Source organism: Hyla sarda, chromosome 12 (genome assembly GCF_029499605.1).
Source record: "Hyla sarda isolate aHylSar1 chromosome 12, aHylSar1.hap1, whole genome shotgun sequence".
In the NCBI taxonomy this organism is placed as follows: Eukaryota; Metazoa; Chordata; class Amphibia; order Anura; family Hylidae; genus Hyla; species Hyla sarda.
This window is the reverse complement of record NC_079200.1, coordinates 63,845,962-63,867,692: the sequence shown is the minus strand read 5'-3', so window position 1 is coordinate 63,867,692 and position 21,731 is coordinate 63,845,962. Positions and strand designations below refer to the sequence as shown.

At 46.0% G+C, this 21,731-nt stretch overlaps 1 protein-coding gene across 2 annotated transcripts in view; it reads right to left on the bottom strand.

Annotated features, from left to right (window-relative positions):
- Window positions 1–20,734, bottom strand: part of COL20A1 (collagen type XX alpha 1 chain) — a 156,600-nt gene extending 135,866 nt beyond the window's left edge. The window contains exons 1-3 of one of the 2 annotated variants that reach the window (XM_056547885.1): window positions 20,672–20,734; window positions 16,499–16,595; window positions 10,028–10,110 (exon numbers count right to left, since the gene is read on the bottom strand). In XM_056547885.1, the coding sequence (XP_056403860.1) occupies window positions 10,028–10,100 (73 nt within the window). In that variant the 5' untranslated portion in view covers window positions 10,101–10,110; window positions 16,499–16,595; window positions 20,672–20,734. Of the gene's footprint in view, window positions 1–10,027; window positions 10,111–13,768; window positions 13,823–16,498; window positions 16,596–20,671 lie in introns of those variants that run through there. The other variant, XM_056547886.1, reaches the window with a different exon arrangement.
- Window positions 20,735–21,731: the final 997 nt, after the last annotated feature.

Here is a 21,731-nt window from a genome sequence, read left to right as displayed (position 1 = left end):
TAGTTTCTCATGTGGCCCCATGGGATAAATAATTGCCCACCCCATTCCTCCTCAACCCCGGACATTCCTTAACCTGGAGCCGCCCGGGGAAAGGAGAAAGTGAAGACAAGAGACTGGTGAGACCTCTCTGCAAAATTGTGTATTTAATGCAGTGTTTCCCACTGCCTTTGGCTTTCCGGGCATGCTGGGAGTTGTAGTTTTGCAATAGCTGGAGGCACCCTGGTTGGGAAACACTGATTTAATGTTTTAATGTGTGAAACTATCTGCTGCGCTCTGTATTTAATCCTGTCATGTGCGATACTGTCTGCTGAGCCTGTGTATCTAATCCTGTCATGTGTGATACTGTGAGCTGAGCCTGTATATCCAAATCTGTCATGTGGGATACTATCTGCTGAGCCTGTGCATCTAAATCTGTCATGTGTGATACTGTCTGCGGAGCCTGTGTATCTAATCCTGTTATGTGTGATACTGTCTGCTGAGCCTGTGCATCTAAATCTGTCATGTGTGATACTGTCTGATTAGCCTGTTAATCTGACGTTGCGCAGGGGGACGTCACTCGTCATCAGAGAGAGCCAGCGTTGCTGTCGCGCACCACCACTACCGCCGCCGCTGGCATAAATAGGGTTTTGGTAGGTATTCTCTAAATGTAATTTTTTTGTGCGATATAGGAAAATTCCCCCCCCATATATATTGTATTCCTCCAATCCCCTATGCTATTTCTTAAACCCCCCTCCCATCCCCCATGCCATTTCTTAAACCCCTGATCCCTCAGCCCCTGTGCAATCTGGCCCCTCCCCTTTTGTAGCTCCACCCCCACATAGCCACACCCATGACCGGTATTTTTCTGAGGGAAAGGTGGCAACCCTATCACCGGGTCACTGGAGACCCGATTGACCCGGAATCGCCGCAGATCGCTGGACTGAATTGTCCAGCGATCTGCGGCCATCGCCGACATGGGGGGGCATAATGACCCCCCTGGGCGATATGCCGCGATGCCTGCTGAACGATTTCAGCAGGCATCCGGCTCTGGTCCCCAACCGGCTAATTTTTTTAGTGGTGGGGACCGGAATTCCCACGGGCGTATGGATACGCCCTGCGTCCTTAAGGACTCGAAATGCAGGGTGTATCCATACGTCCTGCGTACTGAAGAGGTTAAAGCAGATGTTAGACTAGTGCTTTAGGAGTAAAGTGGACCCTGAATACACCACCTAGCAGCAACCTAGCTATCGCTTTCCCTATACAGCAGGAGCAGCTTCTCTGTCCCTCCACTTCCTAAGCCTTCAGCATGCCGAATGAAGGTAAAATGGCGTCCGTGCAGGAGGTAGGAGGGTCTGGAAGGCAGGGACTGCTGCTGATTGGCTGTAATGTGTCTGCTGACTCTGACTCACAGGGTCAAAGTTTACCGCAATGTTAAAGTATAGAGGGCGAATCGAACTTCACATATGTTCGCCCGGCGATGCGAACATGCTAAGTTCACCAGGAACTGTTCGCCGGCAATCAATTCGCGACATCTCTATTCAGCAGCTAATAAGTACTGGAAGGATCAAGATTTTTTAATAGAAGTCATTTACAAATCTGTTTAACGTTCTGGCACCAATTGATAAAAAAAAATAAGTTTTCCACCGGAGTACCCATGTAGTCATGAGTGTTTAGGATTACCAGCCCGCCCCCTTTTTCCGCTGGTTGGATGACAATATTTCTATTGTCGGCTAACTTTTTAAGTGCCCGATGTTCAGCAGCAGACATATTGTTAGAGTATTTGATGTCACTCTTAGTAAGGTTCTCCAAGTCATTGGGGACCATGCTCTGAAAAGTGTCCAGATAGTTCCCTCTGGACTGTAAGGGGTAAAATTTAGATTTAGTTTTTAGGTCCGTATGTATTGGGGCTGGTTCACTGGAAGGGCGAGAGGGGGACGGATCGGTCATTGTTGCCTGGGAGCCCTCTCCATCCTGCTCCCCTTTTATAAGAAAAAAACTCTTAATGGTTAGTTACCTGATAGAATGATTAACCCCTTAATGACACAGGGTTTATTCCAATTTAGCGTTTTAATTTTTTCCTCCTTACCTTCTAAAAATCATAACGCTTTTAATTTTGCACAAAAACTTCCATATGATGGCTTATTTTTTGCACCACCAATTCTACTTTGCAGTGACATTAGTCATTTTACCCAAAAATCCACGGCTAAACAGAAAAAAAATTAATTGTGCGACAAAATTGAAGAAAAAATTTAATTTTGTAAATTTGGGGGGCTTCCGTTTCTACGCAGTGCATTTTTTGGTAAAAATAACACCTTATCTTTATTCTGTAGGTCCATACGGTTAAAATGATACCCTACTTATAAAGGTTGGATATTGTCGTACTTCGGAAAAAAATCATAACTACATGCAGGAAAATTTATACGTTAAAAATTGTCATCTTCTAACCCCTATAACTTTTTTATTTTTCCGCGTATGGGTCGGTATGAGGACTAATTTTTTGCGCCGTGTTCTGAAGTTTTTATCGGTATCATTTTTGTATTGATCAGCCTTTTTGATCGCTTTTTATTAATTTTGTCATGATATAAAAAGTGACCAAAAATACGCTGCTTTGGACTTTGGAATTTTTTTGCGTGTACGCCATTGACTGAGCGGTTTAATCAACAATATATTTTTATAGTTCGGACATTTCCACACGCAGTGATACCACATATGTTTATTTTTATTTTTATTTACACAGTTTTTTTTATGGGGAAAGGGGGTGATTCAAACTTTTATTTGGGAAGGGGTTAAATGACCTTTGTTAACTTTTATTTTTCACTTTTTTTTTGCAATGTTATAGCTCCCATAGGGGCCTATAACACTGCACACACTGATCTTTTACCCTGATCCCTGCAGAGCCATAGCTTTGCATGAATCAGTGAGATAGGGGTTCGATTGCTCAAGCCTGTAGCTCGTGCTTGGAGCAATCAAACGCCGATCGGACGCGACCGAGCAAGGTAAGGGGTCTCCGCTTGCGTCCTAGCTGATCGGGACATCGCGATTTTATTGCGATCACGGCGTGACCCCGTTTTAAACACCGAGACCGGGCGAGGGGCTTACAGGTACGCCCTTCGTCCTGAAGGAGTTAAGGTCCAAAAAGAGATTAAAACTGTCAGAACAACTAGTAGGGCAAAATGAAAGAATTAAATATTTTTACAGTCTCTGTCTTTGTGCGTCTTGTATTTTCTTTCTTTTGTCTTCTCTCTTCCGACCTCCCCTGCAACGCTCCGTCTCGCTCTTTTCTTTTCCCTCCTAGTGGGGAGGGCAATTTCCACTGTCTCTTTAGTGGTATGCGGTAGTACTGTGAGCGAATCATCTATACGGCTCGCTCATTGGTCAGTGATACCCACATGACCAGTGGGCATAGTAACGCGTCCCTGGTTTCAAATTGGGGATGCTGTATGCGCCGTATCTAGTATGCGTGGTCACTCTAGTTGGGTGCACCCCTTGGGTGTCCAGAGTCTGTCCTAATGGACCATGGAGCGGCCTTCGAGGCCCAACTCTTCCAAGAGCTGTGTCAATTCCATGCCTGCAAGAAACTCCAGACTTCTGCTTACCACCCCCAGGGGAACGGGCTCTGTGAACACATCAATCAAGTCTTTATCCACATGTTGCAAGCAGCCTCTGTGTCAAGACAAGAAGAGTGGCCCAAACTGTTGCCCAAACTATTGGAGATATATAATATCACAGTCCATTGTTCTATGAGTTACTTCCCTTTCTACTTGATGATGGGGCGTCATGGGCAGCTGCCTAAAGATCAGACATTTGGGCTCCAAGCCCTGTTCAACAACTCTCCACAATCCTCCCTGGAATGGATCTCTGACCACCAGAGAAGAATCCAAGAAGCCAAAGAAATTGCCAGCAAGAAGATGGGCAAGGCTCAACAGAGATAGATAACCGTCATGCTTCTGCCAAACCACTTCAATTGGGCGATAAAGTTTGGCTGCAGAGGTTTTCGAGGACCCACAAGTTAGACTCTATCTAGGAGACAGAACCGTACACAGTGCCGGCCATACCCTATCTCGAATCTGATGTATATGAAGTGCAAAAGCCTAGGTATGAGCCACAAGTTGTTCACCTAAATCGAATCAAGTTATGTCTGAGAGAAGACCTACCAATGCTCCCAGCACCACCTCCTCCAGCTGTCAGACCTGCGAGAGAGTACGTACCAGGCGAAGGAATCCACGCATCTAAGGATTTCCCCATGTTTTCTCCAAATCAGCCTGCAATCTTCTGTGTCTCACCAACCCCGGGGCTGGTTCAACCCACATTAGTCTCCCCACCAGTCCCAGTCTTTTCACTGTTGGCTCCAGCCTATACACCAGTCACCAGAGTACCAACCCTGAAAGGTAACTTCATTGTATAGTATAAATTTACCTATTGAGGGGGCCCTGCAGCTATGGCATTGGGCAGAGAGCCTCAGGCAGCCCAATCCACACAAATGTGTTCAAGTGTCGTAATTGTGTTGAAGTTGCAGTTACAAGGGTAATGAATCCCACATGTTTACCACAAAGAGCACATTTTTTGTCAAGTGCCACATGGACTCATTTTTTTTTTGTTTCCCACAATCAGACTTGTGAAGGACATTACACCAATACACCACATGAACGGTTCTCACTAGGCCCCAGTGGCCACTGTTAGTCATCCGCCCTCCAGGACTGGGCGCCAAAGACGGCTGTGTTTAAGAGGGGGAGTTTGAGGTGGCCCAGTATGGGAGGTGTTACCCTACCCTTGCTGCCCTGTCAGACAGCCTCCCTGCAGTGTCCCCTGGGCCCCCCCCCCCCCCTGCATCTGTTTATTGTAATTGTATATAATCCCTATGTTATATATGTAAGAGTGGTATATCTTTAAGACTGTTTACCATGTGATTTGTCATGTGATCGTTACCCAGGAGGTATCAGTGAACAGGTGACTTAGGGGTGACCAATGGGACCCCACCAGAGCCTCCCCCATATAAGCCCTGTGTGGAGCCTCTGCACGCTCTTAGTCTTTCCTGAGGTCCAGTCAAGTTGTGCCTAAGTGTGTGTCCAGAGTCATAGGAGGCCTCAAGTCCAGTCTGCAGCCACAAGCTACCAACCTGCAAGTAAGCCACAGTCACAGTCTTGTCAGTCACAAGTCAGTCAAGTCATCTGTCTAGCCAACGTGGCCTGCACTAAATTGTCCACATCTACTACAAGTCCCAGCAAGCCCTTAAGGTCTCTGAAGTCACTGGTCACCTCCATGGGCCTGGCTGAACTGTATAGACTTTTCCACCTGTCTAACCTCAGTAAAGCTACCGTTGCCCATAACGTGGCATCAGAGTCATTATTGCCCCTGTGCCTAGCCCAGGATCCAGCGGTATACCTTCGGGTGGTATTGAGGATAAACCATGCCCTGACATCACAAATACAAGGGGTTAATGCCATCTGCCCCTAGGGTAATTCTATCTGCCCTGCATCTCACACCCCATACCACAGAATGTATCACAAAATGCATGACAATGCAACCTGGAGCTGTGGGCCAGGACAGACACCATAAAGTGACATCCACTTGACAGGGCAGGTGGACAAGAGTGTTCCGCACTGGGATACCACACCACAGTGTCCCCCTATAATGGAGACAGCCACTATGCCCCAATAATGGGCACCAGATACAGTGGAGACTGCCACAGTGCCCCCTATAATTGATACGGCTGCAGTATAATGGAGACAGTCACAGTGTTTACCACATTAAAGACAGCCAAAGTGCCCCCTCCTTAATGGAGACAGCCACAGTGTGCCCCAATAATGGAGGCTGCCACAATCCCCTCCCCCCCCCCCCCCCACCCTCTCCATAATGACAACAGACACAGTGCCCCCTATAATGGAGATAGCCACAGTGCTCTCAATAACAGAGACAGCTATGGTGCCCCCCATTATGGAGACAGCCACATTACACCCATAATGAAGTGTGCCTCTATTATGGAGACAACCACAATGACCCCCCACATAATGAAGACAGCACCAGTGTCCCTCTCATAATGGAGACAGCCACAATGCACTACAAGTATTAAGACAGACACAATGCCCCATAATAATAAAGACAGACACAATGCCCCACAATAATAAAAACAGACAAAGTGCCCCCCCCCCCCCCCCCCCCCCCCCCCCCCCCCCCCAGTAATGAAGAGAGCCACAGTACCTACCAGCCATACTGGCCACTATAATGAGGACAGTCACAGTACACCCAATAATGCAGACAGCCACAGCCCCCCCCCCCCCCTTCCCTGGAAGACAGTGACAGTGCCCGCTATAATGGAAACAGCCCCAGTGCTTATTGGGACGAGCCAGCCTCTAGTGTCCAACACCTGGCTACACTCTCGCTGACTCCTCCCCCCTGCCACAAGGGTAATTCATCTTGATGGTGCAACCAGTGTAGTGGTACGGTGAACGGCCAGTGACAGTGCTACAGTGCTGTGCTCCACTCAGGTCTGCGCCTGCACGCGGAATTGCACTCAGGAATTACGTTGCACGAACCTTAAACATTGGTGTGAATTATTTGCTTAACCATTCGCATTATGCGCGGACTGCCTTACCATCAATGGTTACAGTACAGGTCTGCACAGTCCTAGCACCAAATGATTTCATCACTGGCCGCTTAGACATATTGATCAGGATTCCATGTGAATATTTTGCGCACATAATGGCATATATTGTACTGCATGACTTATCTATAGTACCTGAGAGTGCCGCTATGCCATTCTAGAGCACAGAAAAGCTAGGTGAAAATGCCTCACCTTGTTTACCCAGGCTCATGAATGTTATATAATGCTTAGTAGAGAAATCACATGGCCCCCATTACTAGCCCAAAATGTTTGCTGGAGCGGGTAGGATTGGACACACATGTTGCGGGAGCGGGTGAGAGGAACACATGTTGTGAGAGCGGCTTTAATGGTCAGATATTCATCTGAAGCAGTTAGGAGCAGGATTAAAAAAACAGTCCCGCGCAGGGTTCTAATCCACAGTACCCTCAAAACTATAACCACTACAAATATGAACGACACTGTAGCTCTGATTAACCTTGTACATTTATAATACACCACTCAGGGTCTATATAAAGCTGGGTGACTACCAAAGTGGTCTTTCATACAGCTACCAAAATTTCTTGTCACCCAGCTTTCCTAGGCTCCTGATAAAGGCCACACATTTGTGGTGTCGGACGGGGTAATGTGTGTAATTAACCTTATCGTGACGCCAGGGCGTAGTTGACCTATACACCACCCGAGGTATGCCACAGTCACCTGTGCAAGGCACGAGGCAAATAATCACTCCGACACAAGGTTACAGTTAACTGGATTGCTTTACTGAGGTTGGAAAGATGGTACAATCTGTTACAGCTCAGATTAGCGTGAAGGAGTTGCAGGGGGAACTAAGGGAAGCTTATTGGCTTGATGGGACTTATAGTTGATTGTGCTGTATATGACTGATGCCGCCCACGCTATACTTTAGAGACTTGGACTTGACTAAACTTGCTGACTTGACTTGTGTAATATCCCCAAGACTGTAGGCTTACCGCAAGGCTTTGACTTTCACCTCAGTAGTGGGGCTGACTTGTAGTAGATGTGTGGTTGCTGGAATAGGCTTCAGGCCTCCTCACCAAACTACAGTGTTCCCTCAAGTTACAATATTAATTGGTTCTGGGACGACCATTGTATGTTGAGACCATTGTATGTTGAGACCATAACTATATGGAAACCTGGTAATTGGTTCTAAAGCCCCCAAAATGTCATCCAAAAATAGGAAAAAGTGAGGATTAAAGAAAAATAAGTAGATAACTAATATAGATAAAGCAAATCCTTCCATATAAAAGTAAGAAAGATCTGCTGGGAGCTGTAAATCACTGTCTATGTCAGTGTTTCCCAACCAGGGTGCCTCCAGCTGTTGCAAAACTACAACTCCCAGCATGCCCGGACAGCCGACGGCTGTCCGGGCATGCTGGGAGTTGTAGTTTTGCAACAGCTGGGGCCACCCTGCTTGGGAAACACTGGTCTATGTATAGGACAGGAGCTTCTTCAGGGTCCTGTACAGTACACAGTGTCCTAAAAAGTAATGGAGTCACCCTCACCTGGTGTCCCACCTGGTAACCCTGGTACAGGTAAAGAGTACAGAACATGTAATACCTCCCTGTACTGTAGGGGGCGCTACTAGACACTCTCAGTGCATACGCTTCAGTAATACAGGGGTTTTACCAGTGAATGCCCATTCTGATTGGTCAGTTCTTCCGGCCATTGACAGGTATCACAGATCTGGACTGTCTGTACATTGTATGTTGAGTCTGGTTTCAACTTACGATGGTCCAGAAAAGACCATTGTATGTTGAAACTATTGTATGTTGAGACCATTGTAAGTTGAGGGATCACTGTACATCTAAGCAAAGATTCAAGAGAGAGAGCAGAACCCTGACCTCACTATCTATGGGGATAATTTAGAGCCTTCCCATTGGCCGGATAGGTCTCCTGTTCACCACTGCATACTCCCCTTAACAACAAGGTCCGTAGCACCAATAGATTTAAGGCAACAGATAAATAGATAATACAAATACATTAACCCTTATATGACAATACATTATATAGTGCATTATAGAGAGTTCTGAGGAGAGGGGACACATAATGGACATTTAGCTGAAACTGCCACACAGGATGGGCAGCAGTATAGAAGAGCATGTGATTCTGTACTGGGTCAATACACATTTTACAAAACTAAAGCATCATTGTCCAGTGAAAAGCTTTGCAACTTTCTAATATACCTTGAGCTACAATTCTTCTCCACATGCAAGACCTCTGCTTGCTGTTCATGAATGTTGAAAATACTGATGTATAGACCTAATACTTCTCACAGCTGAAGGTTTGTCACATTGTATCTAGGCTAGGCGATCCTTTGTGGGGACCACAGTTAGGGTATGTTTACACCTCAGAATTTCCATGTGGAATTCCGCTTGGAATTCGACACAGAGATCCCGCTGCAGCAGAGTCCTGTTAAATTTAACGGGATTCTGTTGCACTATGCACATGGCACAATTTCCGTGCCAGATGTTTCCGCACAGAAATTCCGAATTTTATATCAAGACAGGAGGCTTCACATTATGCTTAGAATCCTTCTTTACTGAGCTCATAGCAGCAAAGTTTTTTAGTATACAGTAATAGAAAAAACAATAGAAAACTTGCTTGGTGCAACCGAGCATGCTATTATGTATAGCCAATCAAGTCAGAGTCCAGGAATTATACGATGTTACTTCCTGGTAACCTGCCTCTTTCTTTGCTGCTAGCTCTATCAGTTAAGATAAGTGTGATGCTCTTATTTGTTCATATTTCCATGATTTATTGTTTATTATTTACTTGATTTCTTTCCTTATTAATATTAGTATCCATTATTTTTTCTTATTTTATTTATTATAAATAAAGTGTCCGCAGAAAGAACCTGTGCGGAATGCATAGCCATTTATGAGATGGTTAATTCCTGTGCGGTCCTAGCGCCGGCATATTGTGCCGGAGCCTGCAATTTCCGAAATGTCCACACAGAGATTTATGGTATGTTCACATGGAATTCCGCATGAATATTCCGCATGGACATTCCGCTGCAGCAGAGTCCTATTGATTTCAATGGGATTCTGCTGTACTGTTCACAAGGTGGAATTTCCACGGAAGATACTTCTGCCATGGAAATCCGGATTCTGGTGTCCGCAAAAAGAATCTTGTCTATTCTTTTTGCCAATTTCACTCAGAAATGCATTGCCGTCTAAAAGACGGCGTATTTCCGAGTGGTCCTAGCACCCGCCGGATTATTCAAATGTGCAGAATGTCTGCCAGTGTTTTCAGTGTGGACATTCCGCACAATTTATGCCGTGTGAACATGGCCTTACAGTGTATCAGTGCAGGTAAAATGAGTCCATATGGAAGGAAGAGGATGATGAGAATTCACATTCAGGGTAAAGTGTGAATCTCAGGCCTGGGGGCACAGTCTGCGCTTCCTTCCCCGGGGTCTCATCATCTTACCTGGGTTCTGGTGACTTCTGACAACCTGGATGTAAATGGCAGCAAACAGGAGCAGATAAGACAGGAGCGTCATGGTGACTGATCTGTAAGGATGGATGGAATGAGACAGGTGAGACACCAGAGGGAAACCTCAAATATCTCCTAACCATAGACCTGACTGTAATGCGCTCCTTCCACAGTATTCTGCATAGGTTACTTACATCTGATTATAAGAAAGCTGGGTGACCACCAATATGGCTTCATTTACAACTTTGGCAGTGATTATACACTAAGCCAGTGTTTCCCAACCAATGAACCTCCAGCTGTTGCAAAACTACAATCCCATCATGCCCGAACAGCCTTCAGCTGTTCGGGAATGCAAGGAGTTGTAGTTTTGCAACAGCTGGAGGCACCCAGGTTGGGTAACACTGCACTAATATTTCACAAAAAGGAACCTGAGAAAGATGGGTGTGGACATCAGTTGTTGCTTACATAACTGGTATGGCTACTGTTACAGCTGCCACGGAAACTGTCATGCATCTTTCCCAGGCTCCTGAACAGCAAATGTGCCCAGTCATACTTCAATTGGAAATATAACATTGTACAGCTGAGCAGACTTTCAATTTTCCCACCTCTGCAACCTGTGGCTCTCCTGCTGTTGCAAAACTACAACTCCCAGCATGACACATGCTGTCAGGGCATGCTGGGTGTCATAGTTTTGCAACAGCTGGAGAGCCACAGGTAATAGGAAATGCGGTCGCCGGAGGGCATGCTCGGAGCTGTAGTTATGCAACAGCTGGAGGGCCACCGGTTGGGGACCACTACTCTGTGGAGTTCAAATATTACTGCAGACTGTCAGGGCATGCTGAGAGTTGTAGTTTTGCAACAGCTGGAGGGCCACCAGTTGGGGACCACTACTCTGCGGATTTCAAATATATCTGCAGATTGCCAGGGCATGCTGAGAGTTGTAGTTTTGCAACAGCTGGAGAGCTACCAGTTGGGGACCACTATTCTGAAGATTTCAAATATTACTGTAGATTGCCAGGGCATGCTGAGAGTTGTAGTTTTGCAACAGCTGGAGGGCCACCAGTTGGGGACCACTACTCTGAAGATTTCAAATATTACTGTAGATTGCCAGGGCATGCTGAAAGTTGTAGTTTTGCAACAGCTTGAGAGCCTCAGGTTGGGGGAACATTCCCCCGTAGAAGCTGGGGGACCCCTCCTGTGATGCGGGCTTTCACGAGACATCCTCTACAAATCCTCCTGTCACTTTAAATCAGTGGTCCCCAAACTGTGGCCCTCCAGATGTTGCAAAACTACAACTCTCAGCATGCCTGGACAGCCAACGGCTGTCCAGGCATGCTGGGAATTGTAGTTTTGCAACATCTGGAGGGCCACAGTTTGGGGACCACTGCTTTAAATGTTCCTCCCTTGAACTTCAGGTAAATAGTGGTGCTATGTCTGGGACCTATTGTAGATCACTATCAGTAAAGGAATTCATATAGACATGATCTGAAACGCTGCACCGTCTACAGAGGGACGGGGATGCTGAAGACCCCCATATAACAGCAGGGTCTGGTCAGGGGATGCAGGCTGCTACTTACAAATAGGTTCCCATGTATCCTACTCTGCAACTTTCTGCCATACTCTGGGGGGGTTTGTCATTCTCTGTATAAATGTAGTTATTTTTACCCCCGTTTGCCTGGGCCAATGATAAATTCCCCCTTCCAATCCCACTGTTTGCTCTATGTACATGTCCAAGGCTCCTGGCACACTGTAACGATACCTCCAGCTGTGTCAGTTAGTTTTGATCAGTGAGGATTTATGGACCAGTCAATCGCTGTTACGATTTATGGATCTTAATTCCCTGTAACCCGCCCGGAAACTCTCCGGCTGCTAAACTGATTTATTGTGTTAATAACATTATATTAGTGATTATAAGGACAGGGATGTACAATGGATAGGGAGAAGTATAGTCAGCAGAAGCCTTTGGCTTATACATCTGTAACCCCCCCTCTTCACATTACTGCCATAAAGTTTCCAAATAATAGTACAGAGCATTATGTGGGTACTTTTCTATATTATTATGCAAATAGTTTTATGTCACTATTTCCACATATTACTGCGCTATTGTGCCCGCAAAATGCTCCCAAATTTAAAGGGGTACTCCAGTTAAAGAAAATGTATCCCCTATCCTTTATCTGATCGCGGGGGTCCAACTAGCATGCACCCTTCATGTATTTCTATTTAAAGCACTGTATAGAGATGCATGAATGGGGGGGGGGGTGCCGACTAAAGCTCAGTGCATGGGGAGAGTCGGGGCACCGGGCAGGATATCGCTGGGGGACCCCCTGCAACCAGATCCTTTAAATAGGGGATACATTTTCCTAAACTGGACTACCCATTTAATGCTCACACAGTGCTGCGGCAGAGCAAAAAATATAGCTATAGCTTAAATAATGCAGCTACATAGTACAACAGTGCCACACAGCTTTTACATAGTAGTGCCATGCAGTGCCCACATATTGATATAGACTAACCCCAGAGTGCTGCCACACAGTGTGCCCAACCTCCATTCAATATAATACTGTTGTAAAATGATTGCACAATAGTGCCACGCACTGCCCACATAATGCTGCTAGATCGTGTGCCGATATAATCTGTCCATACAATATAATACTGCTGCCCACATACTAGTGCCACCGTGCCCACACAGCATGGCCACACAACTGTTACATAGTAGTGCCATACAATGCCCTAATACTATTGACATAGAGTGCCACATAATGTTGTTAAATAGTGTGCCCAAATAATCCTTCCATACAGTATAATACTACTGTGCCCACATAGTAATGCCAGAGTGCCCATATAATTCTGCATCCACACAATATAATACTGCTGCCCACATACCCGTGCCACCGTGCCCACACAGCATGGCCACACAACTGTTACATAGTAGTGCCATACAATGCCCTAATACTATTGACATAGAGTGCCACATAATGTTGTTAAATAGTGTGCCCAAATAATCCTTCCATACAGTATAATACTACTGTGCCCACATAGTAATGCCAGAGTGCCCATATAATTCTGCATCCATACAATATAATACTGCTGCCCACATACAAGTGCCACTGTGCCCACACAGCATGGCCACACAACTGTTACATAGTAGTGCCATACAATGCCCTAATACTATTGACATAGAGTGCCACATAATGTTGTTATATAGTGTGCCCAAATAATCCTTCCATACAGTATAATACTACTGTGCCCACATAGTAATGCCAGAGTGCCCATATAATTCTGCATCCATACAATATAATACTGCTGCCCACATACCAGTGCCACCGTGCCCACACAGCATGGCCACACAACTGTTACATAGTAGTGCCATACAATGCCCTAATACTATTGACATAGAGTGCCACATAATGTTGTTAAATAGTGTGCCCAAATAATCCTTCCATACAGTATAATACTACTGTGCCCACATAGTAATGCCAGAGTGCCCATATAATTCTGCATCCACACAATATAATACTGCAGTGGAGTAATTGGGCAACAGTGCTACGCAGTGCCCATTTAATAGCACCGCATAGTACCCACATTTGGGTTACAATGCCTAAATAATGCTTAAGCCCAAAAAATATTGATAGTATTAACCCTATGTTTCTGAAGTAACTAACATGTGCTGTAGAGCCCCCCCCCCCCCCAGCCCCTGCTATTATCAGACCCCCTCGGGACCCCCAACTCACTCACCCCCAGTCTCTGTGTCTCCTCACTGTCCAACCAGTCACTTTATGATATGAGGAGGGTCCCAGATCACTGTCTATGGGATATAGAAGAGATGACATTATATCTGTACACCTCCCACCGCCCAGCCCCCCCCCCCCCCCCCCAGCACATCTCCCAGAAACTACATCCCACTTCTACTGCACACAGCAGCAGCTGCTGAAGGAAAACATCCCACTATCCCCTATAAACCTTCACCAGTACATGGAAATCCATTGTCCAGTTCTTTTCAGATGCTTCTTAGTTATTTCTGATACTGGGAAAGCTGGGTGACTGACAATCCATATGGCTCCAAATGCTGCTGCGCAATTTAGCAGCTGTTTGTCTAGTTAAGGCAGTGTTTCCCAACCAAAGTGTCTCCAGCTGTTGCAACACTACCACTCCCAGCATGCCTGGACAGCCGAAGGCTGTCCAGGCATGCTGGGAGTTGTAGTTTTGCAACAGCTGGAGGCACCCTGGTTGGAAAACGCTGACTTAAGGGGTAATATTTTAATTGTGCAATGTGTGAGTTGCAACAAAAGTAGTCAGGACTCTGGGAAAGCTGGGTGGCTGACAATCCATATGGCTCCAAATGCTGCTGCACAGGTTAGCAGCTGTTTGTCTATTTAAGGCAGTGTTTCCCAACCAAAGTGTCTCCAACTGTTGCAAAACTACCATTCCCAGCATGCCTGGACAGCCGAAGGCTGTCCGAGCATGCTTGGAGTTGTAGTTTTGCAACAACTGGAGGCACCCTGTTTGGAAAACACTGACTTAAAGTGGTACTCCCGTGGAAAAAAAAAAAGTTTTTAAATCAACTGGTGCCAGAAAGTTAAACAGATTTGTAAATTACTTCTATTAAAAAATCTTAATGCTTCCAGTACTTATTAGCTGCTGAATACTACAGAGGAAATGGTTTTCTTTTTGGAACACAGAGCTCTCTGCTGACATCATGACCACAGTGTTCTCTGCTGACATCTCTGTCCATTTTAAGAATGGTCCAGAGCAGCATATGTTTGCTATGGGGATTTTTTCCTACTCTGTACAGTTCCTAAAATGGACAGAGATGTCAGCAGAGAGCACTGTGCTCATGATGTCAGCAGAGAGCTCTGTGTTCCAAAAAGAAAACCATTTCCTCTGTAGTATTCAGCAGCTAATTATTTTCATTTTTTTTTTTACATGTTTTTATTTATTTTTTTATTTTAAACTAACTATAACAGTATTTTGCACTTTATAAATTCACGTTATAAATTCACGTTATAAATTCAATATGTAACACTGGAAAAAAAAAAATTTAAACCACCATTTTGAACTTTCTTAATGCCATTTCAAAGATATTATACACATCAGAATGTTCATGTAAAGCTTTTGAAAATCTCCCGTAATCTAGATTAACCCCCGACACGCCTACTTTCCAAAAGTGGTGTGGAGTGCGTCGTGCAAACCTTTGTTCGTTTTGGTGTAAACACTTATGAAAATGTAGATTTTTTATTTTTTTGCACCAAAATGTTGGTGCGAAACTCGGTAAAAAGTGGTGCCAAAAGTTTTTAATCTGTCCCCCTTGGTGAAACAATTCCAGACCATGTACAAGGTCTCTGCTTGATGTCCGTAAATAGCGAAATTTTGGTTTAGACATCCAGGAAACCTTGTACAGATCTGACAGCTGAATGTTTGTTGCATTGTATCTAGTCTAGACCAGTCTAAACCTCTAGCCGTTACAAAACTACAACTCCCAGCATGCCCGGACAGCCAAAGGCAGATTTGCAACAGCTGGAGGCACCCTGATTGGGAAACACTGCACTAACCTTTCACATTAAGGAACCTGGGAAATATGGGTGAGGACACCAGTTGTTGCTTACATAACTGGTAGAGATGAGCGAACTTACAGTGGACCTGGTTTAATTGGGTTTATTGAAGGAGACGGCGGTGGTTGATGTTACGGGGGAAGAAGAGTGGGAAGATTTTACACAATGTAAGAACCAGATCAGCCTCTGCTGGTGCTGAGGAGCGCTCAATACACTCTGCTCAACCACTGGATACGACCACTGATAAGTTCTGATAGGGAAGAGGTCTACAGGAGGCAGAACCCTGACCTGACAATGATTCAGAAGGAAAAGGTTATCCAATGTATAACAAAAAGTTCATCATTTGTTCTTATATTACATCCACTGAAATACATTTCCTTCGTAGCAACTCTGTGATCTTATATATGAGTGAGAAGTGGGGTCTCCAGCTCATTGTAAGTCAGCCCCCCACCCAGGGGCGTACCTAGAGCATTTGGCACCCGGGGCAGACCCTTTGTTTGGCACCCCCCCCCTTAATTACACCCCCTCCCAGGAGCGGACTGACAACACTCAGGGCCCACGGACCAAAAAAAAGCAAGGGCCCCTACTAGGCTCTGCAGCTCGTCAATCTTCTGCCACGCCTCTATTCCACCTAAATCCCACACACAATAAACTAAAATTTATATATATATATATATATATATATATATATATATATATATATAAGAAACACTTTAACATAGATACATTTCCATGACCAATAATACTGGTATACAAGGAGTAAATATATACCACCACACAATAACTGGATAATACCGCCATACTGTACTGAATAAAAGTATAAGTGATTATATACAGGACCATATGGCGGTAGATATCAGCTGTACACAGGATGTGTACACCATATAAGTGATTACAGTTACATTTTGGGACTCACAATTACGTATTTTCATCAGCGTCCTCAGCGTATCAGCAGCGTCCTCTTTCCTTTTCTTCTCCGTCCGGATAAGACCGCCATGTGGATCTCTTAATATCTGCAGGAAAAACATGTCAGACTCGGCATATTTCCAGTGCCCTCCCCTCCTCTACAATCTTTCTATCTATAGGCCCACAAACTGTAATAATGCCCTCCTTGGTGTCCTGCACAGTAAAAGGGCAGGTAGGGAGGTAAATAGGTAACTAGGTAGGTAGATCAGGAAGCCAGATATGTAGGTAGGTGACAAGTTAGGTAGGTAGTGGGCTAGCTAGATAGTTAGGCAGCCATGTATGAAGACCAAGTATGTACATAGTTAGGTAGCTGGGTATGTAGGTAAGTAGTTAGGCATCCAGGTATAAAATTAGGTAGCCCCCCTTCCCTGTAGGTATAGGCATCAGAGTTAAACCCCCTTCCCAATAGGTATAGGAACAGAGTTAACCCCCCTTTCTCCTTAGGTATAGGCAGCAGAGTCCCCCCCCACCCCCTTTCCCCGTAGGTATAGGCAGAGTTTAAAAAAACTCCCTCCGTTTCCCATAGGTATAGGCAGAGTTAAACCCCTTTTTTCCCCATAGGTATAGGCAGATACCCCCCCCCCTCTTCCCAATTGGTATAGGCAGAGTTACCCCCCTCTTCCCCATTGGTATAGGCAGAGTTACCCCCCTCTTCCCCATTGGTATAGGCAGTTACCCCCCCCCCCTTTCCTCCCCTTTCCCCGTAGGTACAGGCAGAGTCACCTTCCTCCCCCCTCTTGCCCATAGGTATAAGCAGGTACACCCCCCCTCTTTCCCATAGGTATATGCAGTTACACCACCCCCCTCTTTCCCATAGGTATATGCAGTTACACGCCCCCTCATTCCCATAGGTATATGCAGTTACACCCCCCCTCATTTCCATAGGTATATGCAGTTACATCCCCCCCTCTTTCCCATAGGTATATGCAGTTACACCCCCCTTTCCCATAGGTATATGCAGTTACATCCCCCCTTTCCCATAGGTATATGCAGTTACACCCCCCCCTTTCTCATAGGTACATGCAGTTACACCCCCCCTTTCCCATAGGTATATGCAGTTACACCCCCCCCTTTCTCATAGGTATGTGCAGTTACACCCCCCTTTCCCATAGGTATATGCAGTTACACCCCCTCTTCCCCATAGGTATATGTAGAGTAACCCCCGCCCCTTCCCCATTGGTATATGTAGAGTAACCCCCCTCCCCCTCCCCTTAGGTATATATAGAGTAACCCCCCCCCCTCCCCTTCCCCATAGGTATATGTAGAGTAACCCCCCTCCCCTTCCCCATAGGTATATGTAGAGAGTAACCCCCCCCTCCCCTATAGGTATATGTAGAGTAACCCCCTCCCCTTCCCCATTGGTATATGTAGAGTAACCCCCCACCCCTCCCCTTCCCTATAGGTATATGTAGAGAGTAACCCCTCCTCCCCTATAGGTATATGTAGAGTAACCCCCCCTCCCCTTCCCCATAGGTATATGTAGAGTAACCTCCCCTTTCCCATAGGTATATGTAGAGAGTAACCCTCCCTCCCCTATAGGTATATGTAGAGTTACCCCCTCCCCTTCCCCATAGGTATATGTAGAGTAACCCCTCCTCCCCCATAGGTATATGTAGAGTAACCCCCCCCCCCTACTCCCCTTAGGTATATGTAGAGTAACCCCCCCTCCTCCCCTATAGGTATATGTAGAGTAACACCCTCCCTCCTTCCCATAGGTATATGTAGAGTAACACCCCCCCCCTCCACTTCCCCATAGGTATATGTAGAGTAAGCCCCCTCCCCCATAGGTATATGAAGAGTAACCCCCCCCCCCTCTCCTTCCCCATTGGTATATGTAGAGTAACCCCCCTCCCCTTCCCCATAGGTATATGTAGAGTAACCCCCCCCCACCACTCCCCTTCCCCATAGGTATATGTAGAGAGTAACCCCTCCTCCCCTATAGGTATATGTAGAGTAACCCCCCCCCCCTTCCCCATAGGTATATGTAGAGTAACCCCCCCTCCCCTTCCCCATAGGTATATGTAGAGAGTAACCCTCCCTCCCCTATAGGTATATGTAGAGTAACCCCTCCTCCCCCATAGGTATATGTAGAGTAAACCCCCCCCACTCCCCTTAGGTATATGTAGAGTAAACCCCCCCCCCTCCTCCCCTATTAGGTATATGTAGAGTAACACCCTCCCTCCTCCCCATAGGTATATGTAGAGTAACCGCCCCCCTCCCCTATAGGTATATATGTAGAGTAACCCCGCCCCTTCCCCCATAGGTATATGTAGAGCACCCCCCCCCTCCTCCCCTATAGGTATATGTAGAGTAACCCCCCCTCCCCCATAGGTATATGTAGAGCACCCCCCCCTTCCTCCCCTATAGGTATATGTAGAGTAACCCCCCTCCCCCATAGGTATATATGTAGTGTAACCCCCCCCCCCTCCCCCATAGGTATATGTAGAGCACCCCCCTCCTCCCCTATAGGTATATGTAGAGTAACCCCCCTCCCCCATAGGTATATGTAGAGTAAACCCCCCCCCCACACACACACACCTCCCCTTCCCCATAGGTGTATGCAGAGTTGAGCAGATGCGGCTCACACAGAGGGGACGCCTTCTCCTGTATGTGCCTGTATCGCGCATACAGGAGAATGTAGCGCTGTCTGCTGGGGATCTGGGACGAGTGTAGGTGGCGGTGTAGTGGTGGCGGCGGCGGGTCAGTCTGCCCCTGGCACCCCCCTTGTGAGCGGCACCCGGTTATTTTTTAACTTATATGTTGTTGTAGCCCCACATTTTTCATTTTCACAAGGGATAAAAGTTTTTTTTACACTAAAGCAGCTGTGTCCTTAAAGGGGTACTCCGATGGAAGAAAAAATGTTTTTAAATCAATTTGCTCCATAAAGTTAAACAGATTTGTAAATTACTTCTATTTAAAAATGTTTAATCCTTCCAGTACTTAACAGCTGCTGTATACTACATAGGAAGTTGAGTTATTATTTTCTGTCTGACCACATTGCTCTCTGTTAACACCTGTGTCAGGAACTGTCCAGAGCAGGAGAGGTTTGTTATGGGGAATTGCTCCTTCTCTGGAAAGTTCCTGACCTGGACAGAGGTGTCAGCATAGAGCACTGTGGTCAGACAGAACGGAAATTCAAAAACAAAAGAACTTCCTCTGTAGTATACAGCAGCTGATAAGTACTGGAAGGATTAAGATTTTGTAATAGAAGCAATTCACAAATCTGTTTAACTTTCTGGCACCAGTTGATTTAAAATATATATATATTATTTTCCACCGAAGTACCCCTTTAAAGGGGTTTTCTGCAGTTCTTATACCAGAAGAAATACCATTTGACAGAAGAAAAAGACCAATGATCGAAGAGATTAGGCCTCCAACCAATGACCAACTCAATATGTATATATACATATATATCCTGCCAAATGCTGATTCACAGCTCTGCTGTATATATATATATATATATATATATATATATATATATATATATATATATGAAGACTTTACTTGCTTTATTAGCAGAGCTGTGAATCAGCATTTGGCAGGAGTGGGTGCAATTCTTAGAAAAGTGACAGCGGCCCACAGGATCCAAATACAGAAACATGATGCATGAGGGTCACAGTGCTCAGTATGGGGCTTCTATGAGTCCCAGTTTAACATTTTATTCAGCTTTTGAAACATTTAAATCTAAATAAAGACTTTGCACATACTTTTCTGTATTTATGGGAATCTTATATTTGTACTCCAGTTACATCCAAAGCTGCATTCAGAATTCACTTGGATTCCTTCTTTCAACTGATGGTTACACAAATGGAGTCCTATTACACCGGGAGATTACAGCCTCAACTGGCTAGCAGTGGCACAACTACAACTCCCAGCATGCCTGGACAGCCTGAAAGTTGTAGTTTTGCAACAACTGGAGGCAGCCTGGTTGGGAAACACTGATCTAGAAGATCAGCGCTCATTAACAGCTCATTTATCCTTCTCTTCAAGCTCAGCTGTTAGGTCACATGTCTCCAGCAGAATTTTGAATGCAGCTCTGGTTGTGACTGGAGGACAAAATTTATATAACATCTGTAAGTGTGACAATGTATTTTTGGGGATATGGGGGGAGATTTATCAAAACCTGTCCAGAGGAAAAGTTGCTGAGTTGCCCATAGCAACCAATCAGATCACTTCTTTCATTTTTAAAAAGGCCTCTGAAAAATGAAAGAAGCAATCTGATTGGTTGCTATGGGCAACTCAGCAACTTTTCCTGTACACAGGTTCTGATAAATCTCCCCCATTAAGTTTAGATATATCGGCTACAGGGTATAATACAGGTTATTTGTTTGTTAGGTTGTTGGACTGACACACAGCAGCTCTCTATTAGAGCCCGGCATTGGGATTGGGATATAGCACCCAATTCATAACGTGCGAGTGGTAATGAGGCTGCAGGTCCCTCAAACCCTGTGAACTCCCACACCATTGCAGCCTTTATAAGTTAGTTCACACCCTCTGCTGAGCTCACCCAGTGGTGTATGCTCTCCTGCTGTCTCCTCCTCCCACTAACTGGGGGTCAGGGCCGGCTCTGCCTATAGGCAAAATAGGCCGCTGCCTAGAGCACCCTCTTGATGGTGGGGCACTGCTCTGCCTGCTGCAAAAAAAAGTTAGACAACCAGCATCTGAACCACTCGCTTAGCCAGCAGCATGAAGAGGAGACGTCATTCGTGATGTGTTCGCGTCGGTCGGCGTGGTGACACGGAGAGGTGGTGGCGTGATACTGATGTGCGGTGGTACACATGCGCCGCATTTGGAGCCGGGCGCCAGGAAGTCCGGACAACGTTCTGGAAATCAACATCTAACAGGGCCGGACTTTGGGGTGTGCGAGCGGTGCGGCCGCACAGGGCGCCATAGCGACAGAGGCGCCGGGCGGCCGACACAACTCGCAGTGTAACAGGCCGGCCGTCACCAGGCCCCTTAGCCTGCGGGCCCCCCTTGCCACAATCACATGATGGCCGGCATCGCCATCATGTTAATTAATCAGTATGACAGCCGCTGCTACCAGACCTGTCCGTCCGGCAGCAGCGGAGTCTACATGTGAAGGACCTGGGGTGGGATCTGAGTGACTGTCCCACCCCTGCCTTTCCGCCGCATTAGGTGAGTGGAGGAGGGGCAGGGCACGTACACCGCCAACAGGAAGCCCT